The sequence below is a fragment of the Callospermophilus lateralis genome, chromosome 7 (assembly GCF_048772815.1).
Source record: "Callospermophilus lateralis isolate mCalLat2 chromosome 7, mCalLat2.hap1, whole genome shotgun sequence".
In the NCBI taxonomy this organism is placed as follows: Eukaryota; Metazoa; Chordata; class Mammalia; order Rodentia; family Sciuridae; genus Callospermophilus; species Callospermophilus lateralis.
This window is the reverse complement of record NC_135311.1, coordinates 102,981,050-103,005,052: the sequence shown is the minus strand read 5'-3', so window position 1 is coordinate 103,005,052 and position 24,003 is coordinate 102,981,050. Positions and strand designations below refer to the sequence as shown.

Here is a 24,003-nt window from a genome sequence, read left to right as displayed (position 1 = left end):
GAGGGTGATAATATCTCCCACAGATGAAGTCACTCAGCTACTCTTCCTTTTGCATTGTTTTTGTTTTACATTGTCTTGTTTTTTTTAATCCTCAAAAGGAGAGTAAAGACCCTGTTCCTGGGGAGCTCCAGAGAATGAAATTCCTCTCAGTGCCCAAGAGAGGAGTACTGGAAACAGTCTGCCAGGAGGAAGGACAGGGAGGGGCTGACCTAGACTGTCCTCTCAGAGACTTTTCTGTCCAAGTCTCCTTAGGGCCTCGACCTGGGATCAGCAGAGAAATGATGCCTGCACCTCTCTGGGACCACACTGGTTTCCTGGCATGTCCTCTGGGATGCTAGCCCACCTTCAATGCAGAGCTTCTGTTCTCTCTAGACTGGAACCCATCCTGTGGCTCCCATCCTGTAGCTCCAGCCATCAGGACAGCCACCTCATTCCAGTTCTAGCTCTAATCCAGCCCACAAATCTGGTCTCTGCTGCCTGACTTGGCCTGAGCAGTGGCCCTAGGATGTGCCTCAATTGACTGCCTGGCTGCTATTCTCCATGTCTCCCCTACAGAATCCCCTTCAGGGGCCAGAAGCCTGGAGGCCAGGGCCTTAGCTAGATCAGCAGGGCAGGAACACCGAGGAAGAAAGTCGCAGAGCACACACTCAAGAGTCTGAACACGAAAAGAATAAGGAGAAGAGGTGAAGTTTGTGAGAAACAACATACTTTTGGGGCATCTGGGCTGGAAAGGAAAGGCCTTTAGAACTTTGTAGAGATGTAGAACAAGAGGCTCCAAGGGCAAAGAACCTCATATAAGGCGACAGGACAGCACACATGTCCAGAGAGAGGAGCATGTGAGGGCCTTGAAGTCGGACACCAGGATGGGGCATGGCAGGAGGGTTAGTCCAGCCGTTGGATGTAGACAGGTACCATACCACACTCTTTCAGAAGCTCATCCGACCAGTCCCGGCAGTCCCTCTGAGCATCACACACTTTCCCGCTGTCCACGCACTCGCCACTCTTACACTGAAATTTGTAGGGACCCTCACAGGTTGACTCTGTTGGGCCAGACAAGAGAGTGGACAGTGTCTGTGAGACCTTGAGCAGGTAGGCCAGGGCTGGATTGGGCCAGGAACCACAGAAGATAAGCAGAGTTCCAGCCCCAGCCCCCACCAGTCTAGAGGGTAGCTCAGGACAAAGAGCCAAATTCGGGGCCTGTGGAAGCACGGCTCACAGACAGGATCCCAGGAATGATCACAGATACACGCTTTGGCTAGCTGGGGAGAGCCATGGGGGTCTGTGTCTGATCTGGCAGCTCTATACATAACAGCTCTATAGAGACATCAGAGGCTGGACTGACCATCTCCTGAGGGGGGACCTTTGCTCCATGGACTCCGAATAGGAAAGGCTACTTAACTGCCCAATCTGTTATGCATTCCCCTGGATGACTAGTGAGTTAAGGTCTCTTCTCCTTAGAGGGGCAGGTGACAACCAGAAGAGTCCTCTCAAAATCAAGGGGGCTCCCTGAGGAGCAGGATTCAGTGTCTGTTCAATATACTAGTGAGGAAAGTCACTTGGAAGCTTAGTTGCAGGGGGTTGGGAGACAGGGGGACTTCCTTAAGTGCCCTTTCATCTCTCCTTAGGTTGCTTTTTGCAAAGTTCTTCTAAAAAAATCCAGTTCTGGTGCCATTAGGACTTCATAGGAGGGGAGTTATATAATTTAGGGGCAGTGATGCTCTGGGGAAAAATACATGCCAGGGACCAAGGGGGGATCTTTTCCAACTCTGCTTTTTCCAGATCTGGGAGAGCTCAGGGCTTCTTCTCAGGGAGGATGTTGCCCCATTGCCTGTGTGAACGCACCCTGTAAGCAGCCAGCTTCATCACTCCCATCTGGACAGTCTTGTTCCTGGTTGCAGCGTTTGATTGCAAGGACACAAGTCCCATCCCCACACTGGAACTCGTCCCCACGGCAGGTCCCCAGCACTGCTGGAAGAGGGCAAGAGGAGATGTTCGGGGTCAGTGTGGTTCTAGGTCAACTCTCCCCCCAAACCCCACACCATATCTACCCCTGGAAAGAACAAAACCAGTGGCTAAGCTGAGGAGTCCTCAAAGGACACCTGGCCAAGGCATCTCCAGTGTACAGATGGGGAGACTGAAGCTCAGAGAGGGGGAAGGCTTTGCTCAGGGTAACAACACTCTGGCTGGCAGAACCACAAGTAGAATTCAGGTCTCCTGTCAGTGATCACCTAGGGCCACTCCTCCAGAACAGACATTTGGCCTTCCATTGAGTCTTAGTGCTCATGACTTAATGACTTTGTCCATTTAGCAAGCCCTGCCTGACCCAGGTGCTGTGCTGGGGATGGGGACCCCATAGACTTGCAAAAGAATCTCCACATCCTCTGAGAACTCAGGGTGCAGAGAAGGGCTGAGGAGTACGTGGAAGAGGGCATGACAGTGTAAGATGAGGACAGCAGGGACCTGGAGTGGCCCAGTGGAAGGACCCAGCCCAGCTGGGATAGTCAGATTGTAGAAAAGGCTGGTGAGGAGTTCCTGAGTGCACAAGGTCATTGTTTAGAGGCACTAGTATGTGACTGCTTGGATGGGGACAGGGCAGTTGGGGGGGGGGAGGAATGAAGGAGAAGGGGAGATTGGGGCAGATACAGGTACCATTGAAGATGCTTGGCTTCTGGGGTCAGACCTGAGCCCCACTGCTTAGTAGCCATGTGACCTCAAGCAAGTCACTTTATTCTCCCAACCTAAGTCCCTAGTAAAGCAAGGCAATGTATTCAGGGTAAAGCAAGGAAAGGAAGCCTGCATCTGGCCTACTGGCAGCCGGATCTGCAGGCCCTCGGCAGGGCTGGATGATGTGGAGGGGGCTTACGGCAGTCGGCCTCATCTGACTTGTCCTTGCAGTCGTGGTCCCCGTCACAGCGCCAGCCCAGGTGTATGCACTCGCCGCTGCGGCAGGCAAACTGGGAGGTGGGGGAGCAGGCTGCCGGCGCGGACGTGGTTCCCAGGCCTGCTCGACCACAGAGCTCGGCTGCCTCATCTGAGTGGTCCTCACAGTCGAACTGGCGGTCGCAGACCCAACGCTCAGGGATGCAGGCGCCACCGACACCGCCACAACGGAACTCACGGGGCCCACAGGCAGGGTCCGCGCAGCCGCGCTCATCGCTACCATCACCACAGTCGTCATCGCCGTCGCACACGAACACCGTGGCCAGGCAGGAGCGGTTGCTGCACTGGAACTCGTGTGGGGCGCACACTGCGCAGGACAGAGAGGCGGTCGGCCGCCGGCCCCCATCCCCGCCCACCCGGCCCTGCTACGGAAGCTCTTTCACCTACAGGAGGGAATGAGTCCTGCTGAAGGCCTGAATGGGGGACGTGAAGCCAGGCACAGCAAAGTGGAGCTTCCAGTGGTGACCCTGGGCAACACACTTGCCCTTCCTGAGCCTTATGAGCTTCCCTGCATAAATGAGAGTGAAGATTCCTGCCGTGCTGCCAGCAGGATGGTGGGAGCAGGAAGGCTCTAAAGCTGCAGAGCATTGCCTGTCTGGACAGAGAGGCAATGATCTATACAGTCACACTGCAACAGGATGTGAGGTTGTCCCCTATATCACAGCTGTGGGAGGCATAACCTGCACATTCCATCACAGGCCCCGCCCTGCATTCCCTGCTCTGATCCCAGCACCTCACTCCTGAAAGTGTCCAGCTCCAGACACCTTAAATGGTTTGGTGATGCCATGCACAAGGGAGGGTCCTACCTCCAGGTCTTGCTCAAGTGGTTCCACTTGCTGGAAGTCCACCTCTTGCCCACCAGTGCCTTTTTTTCTGTCATCAGTTCTTTTCCTTCAAGAGCCCAAGTTCCACCTCCTCCATAACATATTTCTTGTTTCTCTACTTGGGACATCTCCCACTGCCTCAGCCCTATGTGCCTTTCACAGCCAGCCCAGATGCCTGGGTTTCACATCCTTCTCCATCTGCTCCAAGACAACAAACAAACAGCCTGGAGGTGACCCTGTTTTGTCCTGAGGGTCTGGCATGGAGCTCCCAGCAGCAGGTAGATGTGGAATGGATGGCTATGAGACTGGCCTGGGTGTGAAGAGTAATTGAGGGCATAGGTCATGGCCCTGACTGTGGCTCTGGGCTTCCCCTCTCTGATGGGCTGCTCTGAGTTCAGAAGCAGGGAGGACCTTAGAGACCAGTCAGCCCACTCACTAGTTTACAGATAGGAAAACTATGATTCAGAGAGGGGAACAACTTGCCCAGAGTCACACAGTCCCTGGTGACAAGAGAACCAGAACTGAGGTTTGGGGCATTTTCTTCCTTTTTTTGGTACCAGGGATTGAACTCAGGGGCACTCGACCACTGAGCCACATACCCAGCCCTTTTTTTGTATTTTATTTAGAGACAGGGTCTCACTGCGTTGCTTAGCAATTCTCCTGTCTGAGCCTCCCGAACTGCTGGGATTACAGGCGTGCGTCACCCCTTCCTTCCTTGACTCCTTCTCTAGCTTTTCTTGTCTTCTTTCCTCTTGGAGTGTAAGCTGTTTTCAGGGTCACAACTTCCTTGCCTCCTTCCTTCCTTCATGTCTTCAGACACTGGCCAAGAACTAGCTTGGGGACCCAGGTGAGTCATGGGTGCAGTGGCTGTGATCACAGGTAACAGGGTGGTTGCAGCACCATATCTCTCCACGAGGGGTCGCCCATAGCCTGTTTATATTTTCTGGTGGAACAATGTCAATTTTCATTGTTATGGAGCATGAAGTGAGGTCTTTGGTTTCACAATGTAGGCAGCTCATGTCATGTGTTTCTGACAGCTCTACCAAGTTTCTGACAGTTGCATTTTTTTTCTCCTTCTGGGCTTTTGAGATGTTGGGGCATTGGTGGGAAGCACATGGTATGGATGCCACAGGCTCTCAAGAGGATGCTGATGCCTAGATTAGCTCCCCTCCTATCTGTCCAGAGTCAGTTTGTACATGTCCAGAGAGGATTCATAGCCTTCTGAGAGTCCTGATAGGAAGTGCTTCTTTTTTCTGGTGGTGGTGGGGGGGGGGGGGGGACTGGAGATTGAACTCTACCACTAAGCTACATCCCCAGCCATTACGTTATTGTTGGTTCTGGGGATCTAACTCAGGGGCACTTAGCTGCTGAGCCATATCCCCAGCCCTTTTAATTATTTTTATTTTGAGATAGTGCCTCAGTAAGTTGCTTAGGGCCTCACTATGTTGCTGAAGTTGGCCTTGCGATCCTCCTGCCTTAGCCTCATGAGTCACTGGGATTACAGGTATGTGCCAGCATGCCCAGCAGGGAGTGCTTACTAATAATGAGTTCCCACCAAGGTTCTAAAGCTAACAGTAACTTTAAAACCAATGCTACCTAGACCCACACTCCCTCCCAGCATGCAAATGGAATAGCCTCTGAGAGATGGGAGAAGGAAGGACACATTTTTCCTCTGCCCAGACAGTACAGTAGTGAACTATAGCAGAGAAGCCCAGTAGGACCTAACACGCTTGCTCTTATAATTAATGGGAAATATTTCTGTCCCAACACACCTAGTTAGATACTCTTACCCTCTGCCATAGTGGTAGACTTTATATTGGAGGAATCATCTGATTATAGGGATGAGAGATAAGGAGAGGATTCTCATGGACCAGTGAGTCCTTACAAATTATTACAGCTGAAGAAATGAGCCAGTACTATCACTGGGGCATTGAAACTGCTGGTCCCAGACAGGATCTCCCCCACATCCAGAAGCTCTCTGCTTCAGATCCATCAAAGCACCAGACCTAGAATCTGTGACTCAGAAGTCTTGGGAGGAGACAACTTTGCCCCTGGGCCGGAGGAAAGGCCAGGGTGCACACAGAGAGGCTGTTGGAGAGCACAGGGGTGAGAGGCAGCAGTGGGCAAGTGGCAGGCTTAGGACCTTCTGTGTGAGCACCCATGTCTCTGCCTAGCCTCCCAGATTAGTAGTGTCTCCCCACCCCCAATAACCTTGTGCTTCCAGAGGGAGCCCTATGTAGGATTCACCTCAATGTCCCTTCCAGAGTTTGGCTCCAGGCCTGGCACACAGTAGGTACCCATCAAATTGAAACAAGTAAGACCTAGTCATAGTTCCCCCTGGCCCAGGCCTTATTGGCCTGCTCCCTGGGAAGGAGATAATCCTGTATTTGAAGTTCAGTGATGTGGAACTGTCCCAATGACCACTTCCATCTGTCCCTGCTGAGGCTGTTGGGAATGTCTTTCCTACCCTGTGACATGTGTGCTTGAATCTGAGATTTCTGCAACAGTCGTCCTTCACACCTCAGGAATCTGCCCTCCTCCCCCAGACAATGCCCATGCCCTGGCTCAGGCCACCACCATTTCCCCATACAGCCCACTCCCTGGATCCTTTGCCTTTTCTTAGAAATTGGAAAACTTGTGGAATGGATGAGCAGATGTCAGGTGTGGTAAAAAGCTTTGCTGTTCAGACCTGAATTTCAATCTCAGTTCTATCACTCAGACTTGGGCACTTTTCCTTCCTTGTCTGAGCCTCAGTTTCCTCACCCATAAAATGGGGATGATAATGGCTACTCATGAGGTGGTTGTTAGGATGAAAAGAAGAAAATGTCTCCTAAGTGCCCAGCTGTTACTAGTGTCCTGATCATTATCCTTTCCTTTCCACTTGCCAGGCCCCAGGGGAAATAGAAGCAGCCACTACTCCCCAAGGCTGCCTGACCATGCTTGGTAGACCCTGGGTTTCTGACCCCAAACTCACAGGTAGCACAGCCAGCTTCATCTGCTCCACCCTCGCAATCCTTCTCCCCGTCACAGCGCCAGGAGGCAGGCACACACTTGTGGCTGGTAGGTCCGCAGCTCAGTTTCTCTGCAGGACACACTTGCCTGGCTGTGGAGACAGATATCCATGCATGGTTTAGCCAAGGGGGACACAGGGCATAGTGCCAACCAGTCCTACCACCCAGTTCCAGCCACCTGGCACAAGGCTGTGAGTGTCCCTCAGGATCCGCCTGTCCCACATCTCAAGTTTCTTCATCCGAAGTCCCTGTCCGCCTCTAGGACTTTCCAAATCCAAATCTGACCCCACCATTCCCCTGCCTGACACTCTTCTCATGGTCCCTGGTCCCTGACACTCAAGTCCCTCCTTGATCCAGTGACTCCTGCCTTTCTTGCCTGATTATCCTTCTCACCCCTCCAGATCTTTCTTTCCAGCTCCAGCAACATGTAGCAGCCTCACTCTGCACTCCTCCACTCTGCACTCCTCCCTGACGTTTCCCAGCTGGGTGCCCTTGGGAGATACAGGCCCAACTAGAGCAGGGTTTGCCTTCCAGATCAGTGATGCCATAATCCGAAGCTGTATATGTGAGGGCCCACCAAAGCCCCTGTAGCTCCAGCCCACCCCTCTCTAAGCCCCCTCTCCTAGTAATGGTGCTGAGCCCACTGCTGAGAGCAGCTACTGCTTGGCAGGGCCCAGCGGGACTACACAGCTATAATTACTGCAGCCGCAATCAGAGGCTGACTCAATCAGGGGCCTGAAGCCCCAGGGTTGATTCTCAATTTGGAAGAAAGAATGAGAACCCTATTCAAGGCTGGGGGCAGCTCTTATCCTGAGCTTCTCCTGATGCACTTGACAATCAAGGCAGATGCCATTTCAGACTCCCATGGTTGGCTCCCTACTGCCTTCCAGGGTGTGCAGGAGGCCCAATCTCAGTGGTCTCTAGGATGTGCCAGGCACAGTGCTAGAGGCTTCTATTTAATCTTTTTTTAGGGGGGTTCCAGGGATTGAACTTAGGGGTACTCAGCCACTGAGCCACATCCCCAGCCTGATTTTGTACTTTATTTAGAAACACTGTCTCACTGAGTTGCTTAGCATTTAGCTTTTGCTGAGGCTGGCTTTGAACTTGTGATCCTCCTGCCTCAGATTCCCAAGCCGCTGGGATTACAGGTATGTACCACCACACCTGACTCTATTTAATCTTAATAATAAACAAGGAAGGTGAAGATTTATGTCCCAGCCTCCAACATGGAGACTGAGGACATGAGCCCTGGAGCCTGGGTTCAAATTCTAGATCAAACATTCACTTGCTATGTGAACTTGAGCAAAAATCCTTATCTCTGGGCCAATAAAGTGGGGATACTGCTGTGTCCTGTCTTGATGGGGCTGGATTTGTACTCAGTGGTACTTGCCTGGCATGCATGAGGCACTGGGTTCAATCCTCAGTACACATAAAAATAAATAAATATATTGTTTCCATCTACAACTAAAAAAAAATTTTAAAAAAGATTGCTATGATGACCAAATTAATGTCTGTAAAGTATTTCAAAGAACACTTAGCCTAGTGCTACTATTACAACCCATAGATAAGAGATGAGTACTCATGAGTCTCATTCATTTATCTATTGATTATTGCTGGGTACCAGACAAGGTGGTCTGCACTGAGTTCTAGTCATGCTGCTGGTAAAAAGTGAATGAGTCAGCTATGTCTGAGATTGGGAACAGTCTGTGGTACCCCTAGAAGCAGTGGCTGATCTCATGCTGATCTCTGCTCCCAGACTAATTTCCTCTCCTCTTGCTTCTATACCTGGGATGAGGGGCCACAAGGAATGGAGAAAAGACACAGAAAAGTTGGGGAGACAGGTGTGGGGCAGATGTCTGAGTCAAGGTCCACCGACAGTATTATGCCATGGGAGAAGAGTAGTTTTGAACCCTCCAGTATGAACTTCAAAGTTATCCCTAGGAATATATTTTATGAATTATAAGGCAATCCATTGAGAATACAGGATTCATTGGACAGAAATTTCCCTTTATAGCTGCCAGATAGAGCTCTGGAAAGCACTGACACTCAATGACCCTTTAAAATGTCACCTTGGGGCAGTCATATCGGATAGTAAAGGGGGACTGGGAGTTTTAGAGATGGGGTCCTTCCAGGGTTCCTCTTCCACTAACACACTGTGGGTGTTCAGGCAAGCACTCTGGGCTCCACCAGGACGTGAAGGAGCTGATATCCAGTGTCTCCTGGAGAGTCCTCTGACCAAGGGGAAGGCAGTGAGGGAGCTATTAGAAGTGCAGGTTCCCATGCCCCAGTTTGTTCTGACTGAATCTAGACTAGGGCAGAGCTCAGGATTCCACGCCCCTCTGTATTAGAAACCTTGAATTAAATTGGACATTTATAAAAGATACAGGATATTTTACCTCATTCAAGTACAAGTGATACCATAAAAGGTGTTAATAGGTGTTTCAGACACTTGTAAGTGCCCCTGAAAGAGCAATGGGATGAGGGCAAGGCACCACTTGTTCCCAAGCCAGATCCAGGAAACAACCTCAAAGGGGGTTGGGAGGGCCACATTTACCAAGCACCCTTGGTGTATCAAGCTGCTTGTGCCAAGTATTTTCCCATTTTATCTTACCACAGTGTGAAAGCTAGCATCCCCCTACCCCAAATTCACATTGGAATTTAATCCCCAACGTGACAGTGTTAAGAAGTGGAGCCTTCATGAGGTGATTAAACCATGAGGGTATGAATGGGATTAGTAGCCTTATGAAAGAGGCCTGAGGGAGTTCCCTTGCCCACTCTGCCACAAGGACACAGTGAGCATGTACCATCTATGAGGAATGGGCCCTCACCAGACACTAAATCTGCCAACGCCTTGATCCTTAGACTCTCAGTCTCCAGAACTAAAAGCAACAGATTTCTGTTGCAAATTAGTCAGTTTAAGGGATTTGGGGCTATAGCATCCAGAACCATCACCCTTCCCTGACAGGTAAGCCAGCCCTGCAGGCTGAGTACAGAAATCATCATGTCACTAGTGTTCCTAGAGTGGAGTAGATAAGCACCCCATTGTACTGATGAGGAAACTAGGCTCAAGGAGACAAACTGGCCCAAAGATACACAACAGGTGAGAGACAGTCTGGGTTCCTCTGACTAGAGCCCTGCCCTTTCCAGAAAACCCTAGATACTCTAAAACCAGCCTCAAACTCTCTTCCCCAAAGCCTAAGTGACTGAAAATGGCCCTTGACCATATGCACCACCTCTAGAAGCCTGGTTCTTTAGACCCCAGTGCAGCAGGCAGCAGACTGAACTTCGAATGAATATTTATACAGTTAATAGCATAACCTTTCAACAAGGACAATGATTAAACAATCCGTCTGCTTCCTTTCTTTATAATTAATAAGACATTTGCTGTGTCCCTAAATAGACAGTTCTAATTACAGGCTCTCAAGGATTCATCAGTGTCTGATAGCAGCACCTCATCCTGAAGAGTCAAGACTCTTGGAATGCCAGGACAAGAGGAGCCTTGGAGGTCACATTGACGAGCACCTCTGGACCCAATGTCTCGAGAAAGGAATGATTCCAGATATTGAAAATGTCCGTCTCTCCTAGAATCTCATCATCTCTCTTGTGACATTGTTCTTCCCAAAGTTAGGACTTGATCTGGCTCTCTAGGCCCCAGGTCAGGCCTCTCTGCTGCAGAGCCCTTGGTAGAGCGACATGCAGATCTCCTTTGGAGGAAGATCCTATTATTTCCTCCATTTTATAGCTGAAGAGAGCAAAGCCCAGAGAGGGTAAGTTGTCTGCTCAAAGTCTTATAGTGAGGGGCAGAGCTTGACTGCCAAACCAGGTCCAAATACACTGCGTAATTTTTGTATTTAACCATTACACATGGAAAAAGTAGGCCCCACAGGTCTCTCCCACACATCTGAGCTGGAGAGGAGTCACTGGAGGAAGGAGGCTCACTGAGCCTTTGCTCAGGCAGGCTGTGCATGATGGCTATTAGATGTCCACTGTCAGGATTCTTGAACCCAAAGGCCCCCCTGACAATATAAGAGAGAAAGAGCAGGGTTTGAGTCAGTTAGACTTGGGTCCAGGTTTCATTTACTAAGGTCTTAGGGCAGGTCAGTTAACTTCTCTGCATCCTGGGGTTGAACAATCTCTGGGGGGGTTGGTGGATGTTTTAAATGAGGAAACATGGCAATCACTGTATTTGAGATCCTGGAACAAATCTAAAGCTGTAGAAACTGTTGCCCTTAAATGTACTGTACATGCAAAAGACTGGTAGGGCACCTGCTTCTACCCTGGGACATGCACATGGGTCCACATGGTTCACTATGGCACAGCCTCCACCTAACTGCAGCCTCTCCTTCTGCATGCCCCCAAAGGTCACCTTTGGTCTGCTGTCCAAGTACCCCAGGTTATAAGATGCAGAAGTTAAAACCCCTCCCATCTCTCAGACAAGAGGAACCCTCCAAAGTTGGCAAGGGGGCTTGAAACTGCACCCAGGAGTGGCTGAAGGCATTTATTAATTTCTGGAGAATCTTGCCTCAGAAATCCAAATCCATGGGTACTTTTCTAATACATAAATTCACAAATTAACAAAAAAGGACATGTCTGTTGAATAAAAAAAAGGAAAGTACTTGGTAGCTACTCAATGACTGAGCAAGTCTACATATCAACTCACTTGAGTTTTAGAAGCAGACAACCTCCAAATGGGGACTGCCAGCTCCAAGGAGACTGGACACTCATTTGATGGGAGCTACTAGCTCTCCCCAAGGAAGCACAGCATGGGACCAATGCTTTGTGTCCAAGCTGGGAGTTACACCAGGCTCGTTCACATGGGGTCTGGCAAAATGCTTCTAGCTGGGTCAGTCCCTAACTTGCTGGGTGATCTCAGGAAATCCCTGGGCCTCCATTTTCTGATCTATAATAAGAAGGTGAGCTCGGTTAATCAGCGAGATCCCCCTCCCAAGTTCCATACTCCATATTCGGTAAGGAGCACCCAGAGTGTAACTCATTCCCCTTGAATCAACCTCTCCTCCCCCTGCCCACACCCCTTCCCAACCGATGCCTGAAGGTGGGTCAGAGTGGTTCCCAATCAAGTGAGCTATAATTAGAGTCAAAAAGCTACTTTCATTAGGCAAATGTTCTGGGCTTTTCTGTTATGACTCTAGCTATATTTTTTTAAGTACAGAATTCAGAACCAGAAAGAATGGAGCTGGGAGATACCTTGCCCAACCAGGGGCAGACAACATAGTAGCGGGCAATGTAAGAACTGGGAGCTGCCCCCACATCCCTTTTCCTCTCAACACAGCCCCCCTCACTTATACTGTTCTAATACTATAATATTCTAATATCTTACTATTATAAAATGTTGTGTTGTGGCAGAGGTCTTAGAAGCCAACATAATAATAAAAATAACACCATCATTTACTCTGGTACTGAAACTTGCACTTTCTCATGATCCTCACAATCCCTATATGGCAGGTACCATTGTACCATTTGACAGATGAAAGAAACTGAGGCTCTGGAAGACTGGGCAATTGGTATGAGGTCTCACAGGCTAATGGACCAGACCCACCTATATCAGATACCAAATCACTATACTTTATTGTCTATAATCTTTCTGGTAGGGGTGAGGAGTGGGACTCTATCCTGGGAGCTGGCACAACCCCAGAAACCTGGTAAGCTATGGAGATTGCTATGGCAACACCAATTAAATGGACAGCAGGTTGGCTGCCGGGTTCTCATTCAGCTGGGAAGCTGTGAGCAAACCTACTATCAGGCCCTGCTGCCCCAAGTTCTGCCTGACCCTTGAGGTCTCACTCTGGCAGACCTCTTCCAGACAGCCCTCCCCAGCCATGGGCCTTGCCTGCCTCTGATCAATGTTAACAGGAAGCAGGGATCCTGGTCCTTGTGCCCCAGTTGAGCACAGGCAAGGGAGAAAGAGGATTTCAAAATACTAAGAGTTCAGAAATCTTGATATCGTGAAATTCTGGAATATTAGAGGTCAGGGCCTAGATAGGAATGAGAAATAGGTAGAACTTCACAGGGAATTATTGGGATATTCCAAAAGAGAGTTGGGCCTCTCCACTCCTGCATGCTGCCTTCTCTGCTGCTCCCACAGGTATCCTGTCCAACTTCAGAGAGCTTGAAGAGCCTGTCTTTTGTCACAGAAGGGGGACCTGCCATGAATAAGCTGTGTATCTTTGTGGTAAGTCAGTCAACTTCTCTGGGCCTCCAGTTGCTCAACTGTCAAATAAAGAGGGACTTGGGAGGCTAGAGGGATGGAGCAGGAGGGCCTGGCACAGCCTATGGATGGGAAGGCAGCAAGTGCTGGGATGGGAAGCAGGGGTAGGAGGGGGCAAGACAGGACAAGCAGGAGGCTGAGGAGCGGGTGAGAAGCCCAAGAGAGCAGGGTGAAAAGGCCCGAGGAGGGCCAGGAAATAAGGTGAATAGCAATAGAGACTGAGTTGTGGAGAGAAGGAGGAGCACAGCCCTGGGGCATTAAGATAGCCCCCAACTAATAACCACAAGGAGGCCCCTGTTCCCCTCCTTTCTGCCCCCAGTGTCCAGGGTAACTGCTGAAGTGGGCAGATGGCAGAGTTAGCTAACTGCAAGAGTAGAAAGGCCCCCTGTGGCCACAGCCCTCCTCCCCAGGTGCACATGACTCTGCCCTTGGAGGCCAGGCAGCCACAACCAAGTGGATCAACTATTCCAGCCTCAGTTTCCTTCTAAGTGGGCCCCACCTCCCTCTCAAGGTTTCTAAGAGATGCAAATAGCAAGTGGGCGTGGCTGGCTTTGTTTCTTCTGAAGCTCAGGACAAAGCACTGGGCTTCCCTCCTGCCCTGGCGCCCCAGGACAGCATTGATTTGGGCTATCTGGAGGGGTAACAAAAGGATAGGGCCTGTGTATGACTGAGGAGGGCAGGGGCAGTTGTACAAGGAAATGACCCCCTTGTCTGCAGCGGGGGTCACTCTTGCTCTCTTCTCTCCCTTTCTCTTCCTCTCACAGACTGGTAGCTCTGTTGCTAGGAGACAAGGAAACCCAGTTATCTCCAGCCACAGCCTTAGATGGGACTGTGGCCTCCATTGTCCCTGCCTCTGCCTCTAGGGCAACTATTACCCCTGAAGAAGGGTTCCCCGTCCCCAAAAGCCCCACCATCCACCACGTGCTCACCCTGTCCCAATCTTTTGTCTCAGGCTTACACAGCTGACACTCTGCCTCTGGACCACTGGGTCCTTCCCCACCCCCTTTTCATCTCCTTTTTAATTTAACAAATGTCACGGAATGACCTGCCTGGTGTAAGTTTGCTTAGAGGATTAGGGCCTGGAAAAGAAATCACAGAAAGACAAAGGCCTGAGTGTGGGAGGCGGGCCTAGGGCTTTGGCCCTCCATATCACCCCTGGCTGCATCTTTCACCAGCCAACTGGCTAGGGACAACTGGGCTCCAGGGCTCAGCCCACCCAAGGCAGAGGAAAAGGCTAGGACTTCAAAGTCCTGGCTGGGTAGCCACAAGCAAGTCACTCAACCTCTCTGAACTTCAGTGTCGTCCTTACAAAATTCTGAAAGTGACAGTACTTGCCTCCTGAGGCTGCTATGAGGATAAAAGGAGTTAATACACACAAAGAGTTTAGCACAGTGTCTGGCACACTGTAAATGCCTAATAAGTGCCAGTGGCCATTCGCACTACTGGAATTGCGATTTGGGTCCTCAAGGACACCAACAGGGACGGCCTGCAGGAGGCACTATGGCTACTTCTGGGCAAAAGGACTCAATGGGCTGATTCCAGTGCCTGGTGCTATAGAAACAGAGTCCAATGTGCAACTGGTATGAAGAAAACCCAGAAACAGGTAACTAGCAACGCTTGACTGCTAGGCCCCCGACCCCAGGTATGGCAGTGTTCAGCTGCTCCCCTCAGTTGAGCCTCACAACCTGCCGCCACAAAAGAGCTGATGAGGAAACAGCTCCAGGGAAATCCCCACCCCCCAGTCCAAGAGACAGGACTCACGGCAAGTGGCCTCGGACTCGTCAGAGCCATCAGGACACTCCTCCTCTCCATCACACTTCCACCGCTCAGGGATGCAGTGGCCGTTGTCACAGGTGAAGTCACTGTCTGCACAGGTCTTCTTAGCTGTGGGGCAAGGAGAAGAGCATGAGGGGTCTGGTGAACACAGAAGGCTTTTCTAAGACAGTCTGGTCTTAGAACAGTCTGGTCTTTTCTAAGACAGCAATATACTCTGTCTAAAAGCTGGCCCAGGTGACCTCCCACAGTACCACCAGACCACGGAGCAACTCACTCAAGAGGAGATGAGAGGGAGAAAGGCTGACTCACCCTGCACCCATTTACTGAGGGTCATGTGAAGACAGGTCCAGGAGCTCAAGTCTAGCAATGGTGCCAGGGGCCATCACACCCTTGTCACACCCCTCTCTTCCCTCAAAGTCTACTCCAAGGAGCCCTCTCTGATTCCCATCCTGCAGCTGCCCCTTCAGCCCGTTCTCAGCCACTTTACCTGCCTCCCCACCCCAACCAGCCTGGAAGTCAAGGCCCCTTCCACAAATAGGGAGCTCATGAATCCTAAAAGTAGACGTTTCCTTTGTGGCAAGATTAATGAGGTATTTTGTGCTCATAGTGGTGACCAAGCACCTACTGGGTAAGACACTCAAATCAATCCCTATCCCCAAGGCCCTTGCAGAGGTCCTACAGAGGAGACCTTTGTCCTGCACTGGGTTTTGGAACCCAGCTGGGCCTCCTTCCATGTGCGTGACCTTGGGGTAGTTACTTAGCTTTAAGCCTGTATGTAATCTTCTTATATATGTAATGGGAGAAGGAAACAAAGGCTGTGAGCAGTGAGAAGTTACAGCCCAAGTGGAACATGTGCAAAGAACCCACCCCCAGGAGATCCTCGTGAGCAGCGGCTATTGCTGTTTTCATGGTTGGAGTCTTAATTAAAAGTGTAAGCAATGGGTGTTCTGTGTCCACCCAGGGAATATAGCAAGATGAGCTCTCACAGCTAGTGAGGCAAGAATGTGGGTACCAACCCCAGCACAAGACTCTCTGCTGCCCTATGTGCCCTGTCCTGAGAGGCACTACAGTTTGGTGTCAGGGAGTGGAAATGAGAGGGAGGGCTGTGTCCTACAGTACCCTCATTATTATTGCTGAGCTGGGGTCCCAGCTTCTTCCTGAATGCTGACTGTATCTGACAGGCCAGGGCAGGTTGAGGGCAATTGACCCCTCAGGCCTCCTGTGGGTGAGCTGGGGCTGCCTATCCCCCACAACCAGCAGGTGTGCAGGGGTGAGGCCTTGAGGACCCCAGCCTGGACCTCTCAATTCTTGGGGCTCCTCTGCATCAAACGTGTATTCAATTTATACCCTGCCCAGGCTTGGCCTGAGAGTCCAGGACTTGCTACAGAGCAGCAAAGTGGGAGAGAAGGAGCACAGAACAGGGAGCCAGGAGGCCTGGACTCCAGTCTTTGCTGAGCTGTTCTGCTGTGTGCCCTCATGCAAATCTCTGTCCTTTCCTGGCCCTCAGTTTCTTCATTGGGAAAGGGGCAGGGGATTTGTTGAGATATAACCTTTCAGTGGAGAAGGTAGTTCCAGATGACGAGGCCCAGAAATGGCAGGGACAGTCTCTTTTCAGCACAAAGAGGATATCTCAGCACAGCAGGGCTCATCTCAGGCCTTGGGGAGCCCAGTCCTCCCTTGACTGACCTTGGGGCTGATATGCAGGGGCCAACTGGATTATGCCCCTCCCCAGGGGCTGAGGTCCCTTGACCCCCTGCTCTCCTCCTCCCCTCTCCCCCTCCCCATTCTTCCCAATCCAGTCCCCCCTGGATTCTAGAGGGCTCCTGCATACTCCATACTATTTATAACATCACACCTTGCTCAAGTTGTTCTTTGTCTGAAAACCGTTTCTTGAAACTGCTTTCTTCCACTCTGTACTTAGATATCACCTCCTCCAAAAAGACATCCCTGATCACTTCTAATCTTTGAGGACCTCCCCTGAGCTCCCACAGTCCTCTAAATGTCACTTTAGAGTACAAGTTGGCAAACTTTCCCTGTAAAGGGCCAAAGAGTAGATCTTTAAGTTGCAAGGGCCACATGGTCTCTGTCACACCACTAAATTCTGCCATTGTGGGGCAGAAGTCACCATAGACAACAGTTAAGAGTGAGCACAGCTGTGTGTAAATAAAAGTTTATTTATAAAAAAAGGCAGCAGGCTGTGGCCTATGGCATAATGATCTATGCTCTAGATCATCAGTGACTCCATAGCCCTACATGATTAGCTGTCCTCTCTGTCCTCCAACATGGTGATGTCAGGCTCCGCACAGGACCCAACTTGGTAGATTTCAGGCAGAAAGTGAACTAAATGTCTGGCCTAAGGGCCAGGACCCCACTTCTCCCCAGGAAGTTCCTTCCCATCAGCCAGCTTTATTGAACTCCTTCCATGGTCTGCTTGCAGCCCTGCAGAGATCTGGGGAGAGAGACTGGGTATCTTGAATCTACTCCATTTCTTTTTTTCATGAAATCCTTGCAGTACATCTGCATTCTGAGCTTTCTTCACACTTTCCTTAGCCAGATGCCTCTACATGCAGGCTAGAAAAAACCCAAGGAATCGGAGTCCACCTACAGATGGGGAAGAACCTAAGTCGAAGAGAGGAAAGAAGCCGGCCCAGGAAAACCCAGCAAGGCAGAAACAAGAGCCAGCTCCCCTGTCTCTCAGCCCTCGGCCCCCAAGCAGTCCTCTCTGAGCTCTGCACAAGAGGTCATTGTCAATACCACTTCTTGATAAATCATAGTCTGCAATCATTGTAAAGTGAACACCTGTATAAGCTGTGGCACCTGGGGAATTCTCCCCCATAGGAGTTCAGCATCCAAACAAAGAGGCAAATATTCTGAGTTTTTCTTTTTTTAACATTCCCCAGATGCTTCCTGGGTGGCAGTGTTGATGCTAGGGGTTTTGCTCATGAAGCCCAAGGACAAAGACTCGTTATGTCCTCACTCAACATTTGAAGAAACTTGGGCCCAGAGATGTTAAGTTATATGACCGAGGTCACATCTGAGTGGGAGCAGGGCCACAATTTGAATTTGCAGTCATGTGTCTGCTCTTTCCCACCATGCTCCCCAAATACACACTCGGCCATAGAGGTGGAAGAAAAGCCCAAGGTAGATGGGGAGGCCCTATGGAGGCTTCAGTCATCATCACTGAGCCTCTGCCCTGGGAACACAGAGGAAACAAGCTAGTGGCTGGGAGCACAGAGCAAGAGGGTAAGTCTGGCAAGGATGGATGACCAGGCAGCACCCAGTAGACAGTGTTGTCAGGGCTATGTCCCTTGGTGCAGGACAGCCAAATGCCCTAGGGCGCTTTTCTGGCATTCTGGAAGCTCAGGGGTGAGCTTGGCCTGCCTGCATGTCCTAGACCCAGCAGGCACTGTGCAAGGAAGCCGAGCAGCCAAGCACCATCACAGTCCAGAGGGCTGTTGAGATGTCATCCAGGCCCAGAAACGGGGCTGCAGGGCTCAAAGTTCCATAGTGGTGTTTTGCAAAACTTATCTGTTCATTGTCTAGACCAGTTTGGTCATTTTCCACCCTGGCTCCTTTCATCCAAAATCCAGTGACTCTCTGGTAGCTCCTGTTACTCCCATTTACAGAAGAGGCACTTGAGGCTCAGGGAGGTAAGGATGGCAGCTGGCAGAGTGGGATTTCAGTTCTGTGTATCTGCTTCCAAAGCTTGACCTCCTCCCTCTAAGGCCCTCCACTATCCCAGTGTTCCCCAGCTAAGAAAGAGAACCCCAGAGAGGAAACACAGTGAAAGGCCTTTCAGATCCCAGGGACCATCGGACAAGGCAGTGAGGCAGGTCAGGCACTTAGCACAGAGGCACCTGCATGAAGCAGTCCCTTGCAATGTGGCCAGGAGTGTGCAGAAGAATTAACCTAGCCTCTGATGACCTGTTCTCTGCTAATGTACTGCCCTGAGGAGACTGAGGCAGCAGGGTCACTTTCAGGTTTGAGACTCAACTGAACTACCTTGGGAGGTCCCCACTGGAAGTGTACCACAGAGGGACTTAGCATCAGAGCTAAGATTGAGTCCTGGCATGGCTGCAGCCTCACTGAGTGACATTGGACAAGTAAGTCACTTCCCTCTCTGAAACAGTGGCACAGTGGCTTCCCATGCAGCACTGCCACAAGGCAAAAGTTTTCTCTTGGGGATCTCAGTAAACATCCCAGCATCGGATCATTCAGTGTAACAGGTCCCAGGTCCCGGAGTCCTCATCAAGGGAAGGGGCTGAGCTATTGTCCTGGGGCTGTCAGAGTAAGCCATGCCAGACCTCACTCTCCTGGCCTTGGCTCTGGTTCCCAAGACGATTCCCCAGCTGGGCTGGAGGCCGTGGCTCCGTTTCCAGGGATTTATGTCCCTCTATGCCAGTCTGCCCCTTGGACAATGCCCACCTCTGTGAGTCCCTATACTCCACAGCCCAGGAGTGATACATAGTCATCCAGGGTCTGCGACATCATAATCTGGTGCCATGGCAACAGATGGGCTGCCACAAAAGACTTGAGATTCCAGAGGGCAATAAGGAGGGGCTGACCCCAGGGCAGAGCAGAGTGGGAAATCCAGGACAAAAGAAATTGGAAGCTGCAATTTATAAGGAACACAGGCCAAGGAAAGCATCAGATGGTCCAGGGCCAATCGGACTCTGCTTTGCCATTTCTGGGCGGTGTGATGTTATTCAAGTTACACAACTTCTCTGAGCCTCATTTGCTTCATCTGCATTCAGGGGATACTGTCCTTGCTTTACAAAACACAGAGGGTTTGGGGATAAGGATGGCACTAGGGCTTTAAAAAGCAGAAAAAGTGAGGAGTGTGAAGTCAGCGCCCTGGCCCCAGTAGCTGCATGCAATGCGGGGTCCATCAGTTGGCCTGTCTGGGCCTGCCTCCTCATCAGGAAATGGAGGCATGGTGCTGACTGATTCTTAAGCTCGTCTCAGCATCCAGGGGCTGTGATCTTGTGAAATTATTATGATCACTCAGCACCTCAAAGCTTCCTCCTTCCCTGAAACAGTATACACCCTCACACTGCTCCCACCCTCACTCCCCGCAGCCCAGTGCAGACAGGGCTTCAAAACAAAGACCTGTCAGGGCTGCCCAGAGCTGCTCCATGTGCTTTCCTCTCCGCAATCCAGCGTTCCACCATGTCAGAACCCCTTCCATTTTAAAAGCCCAAAGAGAGGTGCCTTCTCAAGGCCACAGTTCATGCCTGAAGGTGCACTTGAACCCAGGTATTAACTTCCAATCCCGCTGTATAGGCCAGGAAGCTGGGGAATGGCCAACTGAGGAGGGCAGTGCATTCAAGGAAGAGTCAACTAAGCTGTGGGAGTGGGGCAAGGGATGAAGGGTGTTTCAGAAAGAGGGATACAGCGCCTGGGGGTGCAGGAGCCAGCCCTCCTGTGCGGGAGGCTAGTGGCAAGGGGCCTGGGAGCTCCACCAGGCCAGGGCCAACTCGGCCCACGGGGCAGAGGCCCAGCACAGGGCCTGGCTTTCCTTGAGCTCCCAAGACCTCCCCAGCCTCTTGCCAAGCCCATGGCTGCTGTTTAGCAGCCAGCGAAACCCAAGGCTGAGCTGCCAGAGCTTGCTTTGGAATTCAGTGAGAATGGCAACATGGATATTCGGCCCCTAGCAGAGAAAGGACAGAAGGCAGGGACAGGCCAGGGAGCTATCCACCCAGACATATGGAATGACATCATTTTTCCCCTTGGAGATTCACAATGCCCACGGCTTACCAAAGGCCCTGAGATGGCCCATAGCAGACATCTGGTTCACTGTTTGCCCCAGCTCTTCCAAACTTGTTTAAGAAACTCCTTTTTTGGATGCCATGCCTATTATTTCCCAAGTCAAAGTGGCCCAATGAGCCTTACCTGGGAAAACACAGGGTGGTATAAGCCCCTCATCCTACAGATAAGAAGACAGGCTTAGAAGGACTGGCTACAGTCACCTGGCAATCTGGCACCCAGCTGTCATGTCTCTGAGCCAGCACCAGACCAGGAACAACAGAAGTTGTTCACAGAGCACTCAGCCCAGAATGGAGCTGAGGGGACCTCTCTTGGAAGACCCCAGTCCTCTGAGCAGGGCCTTTTTGAGAGGAGGGATCAGGACAGAGAGAGGGGATAGAGACCAAGCCACCTGGATCAGGGAGATGAGAGAGAGATCAGGGATGCAGTCTGCTCTCTGGTTTCCTGGGCTACAGAAAGACGCAGAGCAGAGACCTATAAGAAAAGGTGGGCTCCAGCGCAACACTGTCGCTGAGCCGCCTGGACTGGGGTTCTTCCCCTCCTGGGGCAGGTGAGAGACTGAGAGCAAAGACCTAAAGCCCCCACCTTGTACCCTGGTACACACAGGGGACTCAGCTGTTCCCACTTCCTCTCCCAGGCTAGGGCCAGCACTAGGTGGCTTGGCTCCCTCTACAGTCAGCCCTAAGGCAGCTGGGCCACTTGTACTGGGTGGGGTCGGGGAGATGAAAGGGCTGCTCCTCACAGCTACCCTTCTGCAGAGCTCGCCAGGCCCTGGCGTTGCCAAGACGACCACTGCAGCAGAAGGGAGATCCGGGGTGGGGGCAGGGGGCGTGCCAGCCCGCCCTTGGCCTACTAACCTGGCAGGCAGATTTAAATGACAGCCCAGGAAGCTACTATTAAACTGTCACCACAGTCAACAGGACGACAGACTCCGGAGTGTTCTCTGGCTGCAGCAGCAACACAGCAGGAGTGAGACGGGGAGGAGACTGTGGCCTGAGCAACCTGCACCTCCTCCCAGGAGACCTCAGCTGCCTGTGTCCACCCACTGCCAGAGTCACCCTCTTAGGCCAGGATGGGTCTTGGCACGGAGCTGGGGCACAGTGCAAGGCCTGGCAAACTTTGTGTTTCATTTTTAAGCAGAGGAACCTTTTTCCCAAGTGAAATTCTAATGTATAAAATAGATAAAAATAGAGTTGCACTGTTGGAAGCAGAGCCAGAGATGGGGGACCCCATCAGCTGTTGCCCCATAACTCAATGCCCTGCTGGGGCCTCTGTCAAGCCCTGGGGCTCAGAGCCCATCAGTGGCTGCTTTGGGATTCAGCGGTTTAAATCCTAACCCCTCCCCAGGCATGTGATGTCTCCAAAGAGCCCATAGGTCTATTATAACATTTAAGATGCTTTCATGGGTTTTGGATTCTAATTTTATAAGGGCCCACATTTCTAAGATCACCACAACAATTTGCACATCCCAAGCTCCTGTGACAAGATTCTATGACAAACACTCCCAGAGTCAGACATGTCAATAGGCCGTGGATGGCTGAGATTCCATCCCTGCCAGGGACTGTTCTGAGTTCAAGCTCCACACACTGTCAATCTCTGGCTCAGGGCTCTAGGCGGTGCTGGGAGGCAACTGTTCCTAGTGTCCTGACACCCATGAATGTGGTGGGCGGGGCTCATCCTTCGGCTGTGTTGGCTCAGGCGAGTGACATCGGAGTGCCCTTTCTCTGCCACCCTCCCATCCCACCTGAGAATGAGGAGGAGGAAGCGGCAGGTGCAGAGGAGATGCTTGACAAGTGAGGGTTTCGGGAAAAGCTTGAAAGGGTGAAAGGGGTGACACAGGAAGGATCACTTTTGGGTGAAGGCATCTTTGCTTTTAAATTGGAAAAAGTTTCCCTCAAAATGTCCAGACCCAAAACTGGGGCTGTGGCTCAGTGTTAGAGTGCTTGCCTGGCATGAGTAAGGCACTGGGTTCGATTCTTGGCACCCCATATAAATAAATAAAATAAAGGTCCATTGACAGCTAAAAAATATAAATTAAAAAAAAAAATGTCCAGACCCCATTGCACTAAGAAGTTAGGCACTCTAGCCACACCACATCATCAGACAGACAAAACCACCCAAAATGAGGTGCTGAGTTTGAGCAGGCTGAGGGTCACAGGGACTCTTCATTTTGTACTTTGGGGCAGGAAGTGCCCTTTGTCGTCTGTCCCTCAGACATGCTCTGAGGGAGCAAGATTTGGGCTGGGCTGAGGGATAACTGGGGAGTGTCAGGACCATTGTCCTGTGGTTGTGGCAGAGGACACAGGTGTCACTCTGTGATCTGGTTGAATCACCACATCCCATCCAAAAAATGGGATTTCCCTACCACCTCAACTGGGGCTCTTAGAGGGGATGCTCTCTCCCCCTCTAAGGAGGGAGGCCCAGAAAGGGGGAGAAACTTGAATAGAATAAGACTTCATAGCCTGACCCTTCACTGGGTCTTATGGCAAGTGGGCTCTCCACGAATACCCATGGCCTCTTCCCACTCAGGGCCTCACAGTGAGATGAGGCCCCCTCCAGCTGGCATTCTGGATCTGTGACCTCATGACACAGATGGTCCCTCCAAAAAGGTCACCTGGAGCTTTCCCAGCCAATACCTCCTTCAGACCCCAGCACATCCGAGCTGCTCCTGGACACTGCCTGACCCCACCCGGCTGTCACCAAGGGAGGCCCAAGCCCTAGCTTGGGCATGTGGGACTCCCTGTCGCCACAGGGAAGATGAGCGCCTCTGAGAGACCGACGACAAAGGGGTCTTCCTGTCCCAGTGATTTGTGGATACAGGCAGGAGGTATTGAACCAATGACAGGAGGGGGCCAGAGGGAGGCGAGGGCAGGATGGGACCAGCAGGAGTCCCTGGCTGGCGCCTGCCAAGGAACCAAACATGATGCAAGTTGCTGTTTGGAGCAGGCGACACACCGGAAAAATGGCCCCACTCAGGCCCATCTCCTGGGCTTGGGCCAGTCCCACTCTGGATTTTGGTTAGTGATTTTGAAATCCCTAGGACTGGACTATAGGTCCCAGGGAAACAGCCAGAAGAAAATTCATGATATCCTGTAAGCAGAAGCCTCCAGAGGGCAGGAGGCAAGGCTGGGAAGCCCTTTGGGGCCTCCAACCCAGGATCCTGCCTGGCTTCCGGGTCTGCGTTCACCTCCACAGAGGGAACTCAGCCTCCTCTGACCAGAAGACCTTCCTGCTCCACTCCAGTCAGGCCACTGGAGCTGACAGGTCCATGGTCTGCCTCCCTTGGGTAGGCCTCAGGGCTCACGCAGGCTCCTCACACTCAGGGCTGTGTTCTTGCCACCAGCCCCCCAGTGGAAGGAGGCGTTCTTCTTCTCTAATGCGGCTGCGAAGGCTCCAGATCTCATTCCAGCCCCAATATGCTGCATGACACTAGGCAGGCCTTTCAGTTCCCACTAACTGC

General features: G+C 51.4%; 1 protein-coding gene across 1 annotated transcript in view; it reads right to left on the bottom strand.

The window, feature by feature from the left end:
- Nucleotides 1-24,003, bottom strand: part of Lrp8 (LDL receptor related protein 8) — a 77,158-nt gene that overhangs the window by 26,754 nt on the left and 26,401 nt on the right. Inside the window, exons 3-6 of the mRNA XM_076862719.2 lie at nt 14,759-14,885; nt 6,739-6,863; nt 2,864-3,247; nt 1,843-1,965 (exon numbers count right to left, since the gene is read on the bottom strand). Coding sequence (XP_076718834.2) covers nt 1,843-1,965; nt 2,864-3,247; nt 6,739-6,863; nt 14,759-14,885 — 759 coding nt within the window. The remainder of the gene's footprint in view (nt 1-1,842; nt 1,966-2,863; nt 3,248-6,738; nt 6,864-14,758; nt 14,886-24,003) is intronic.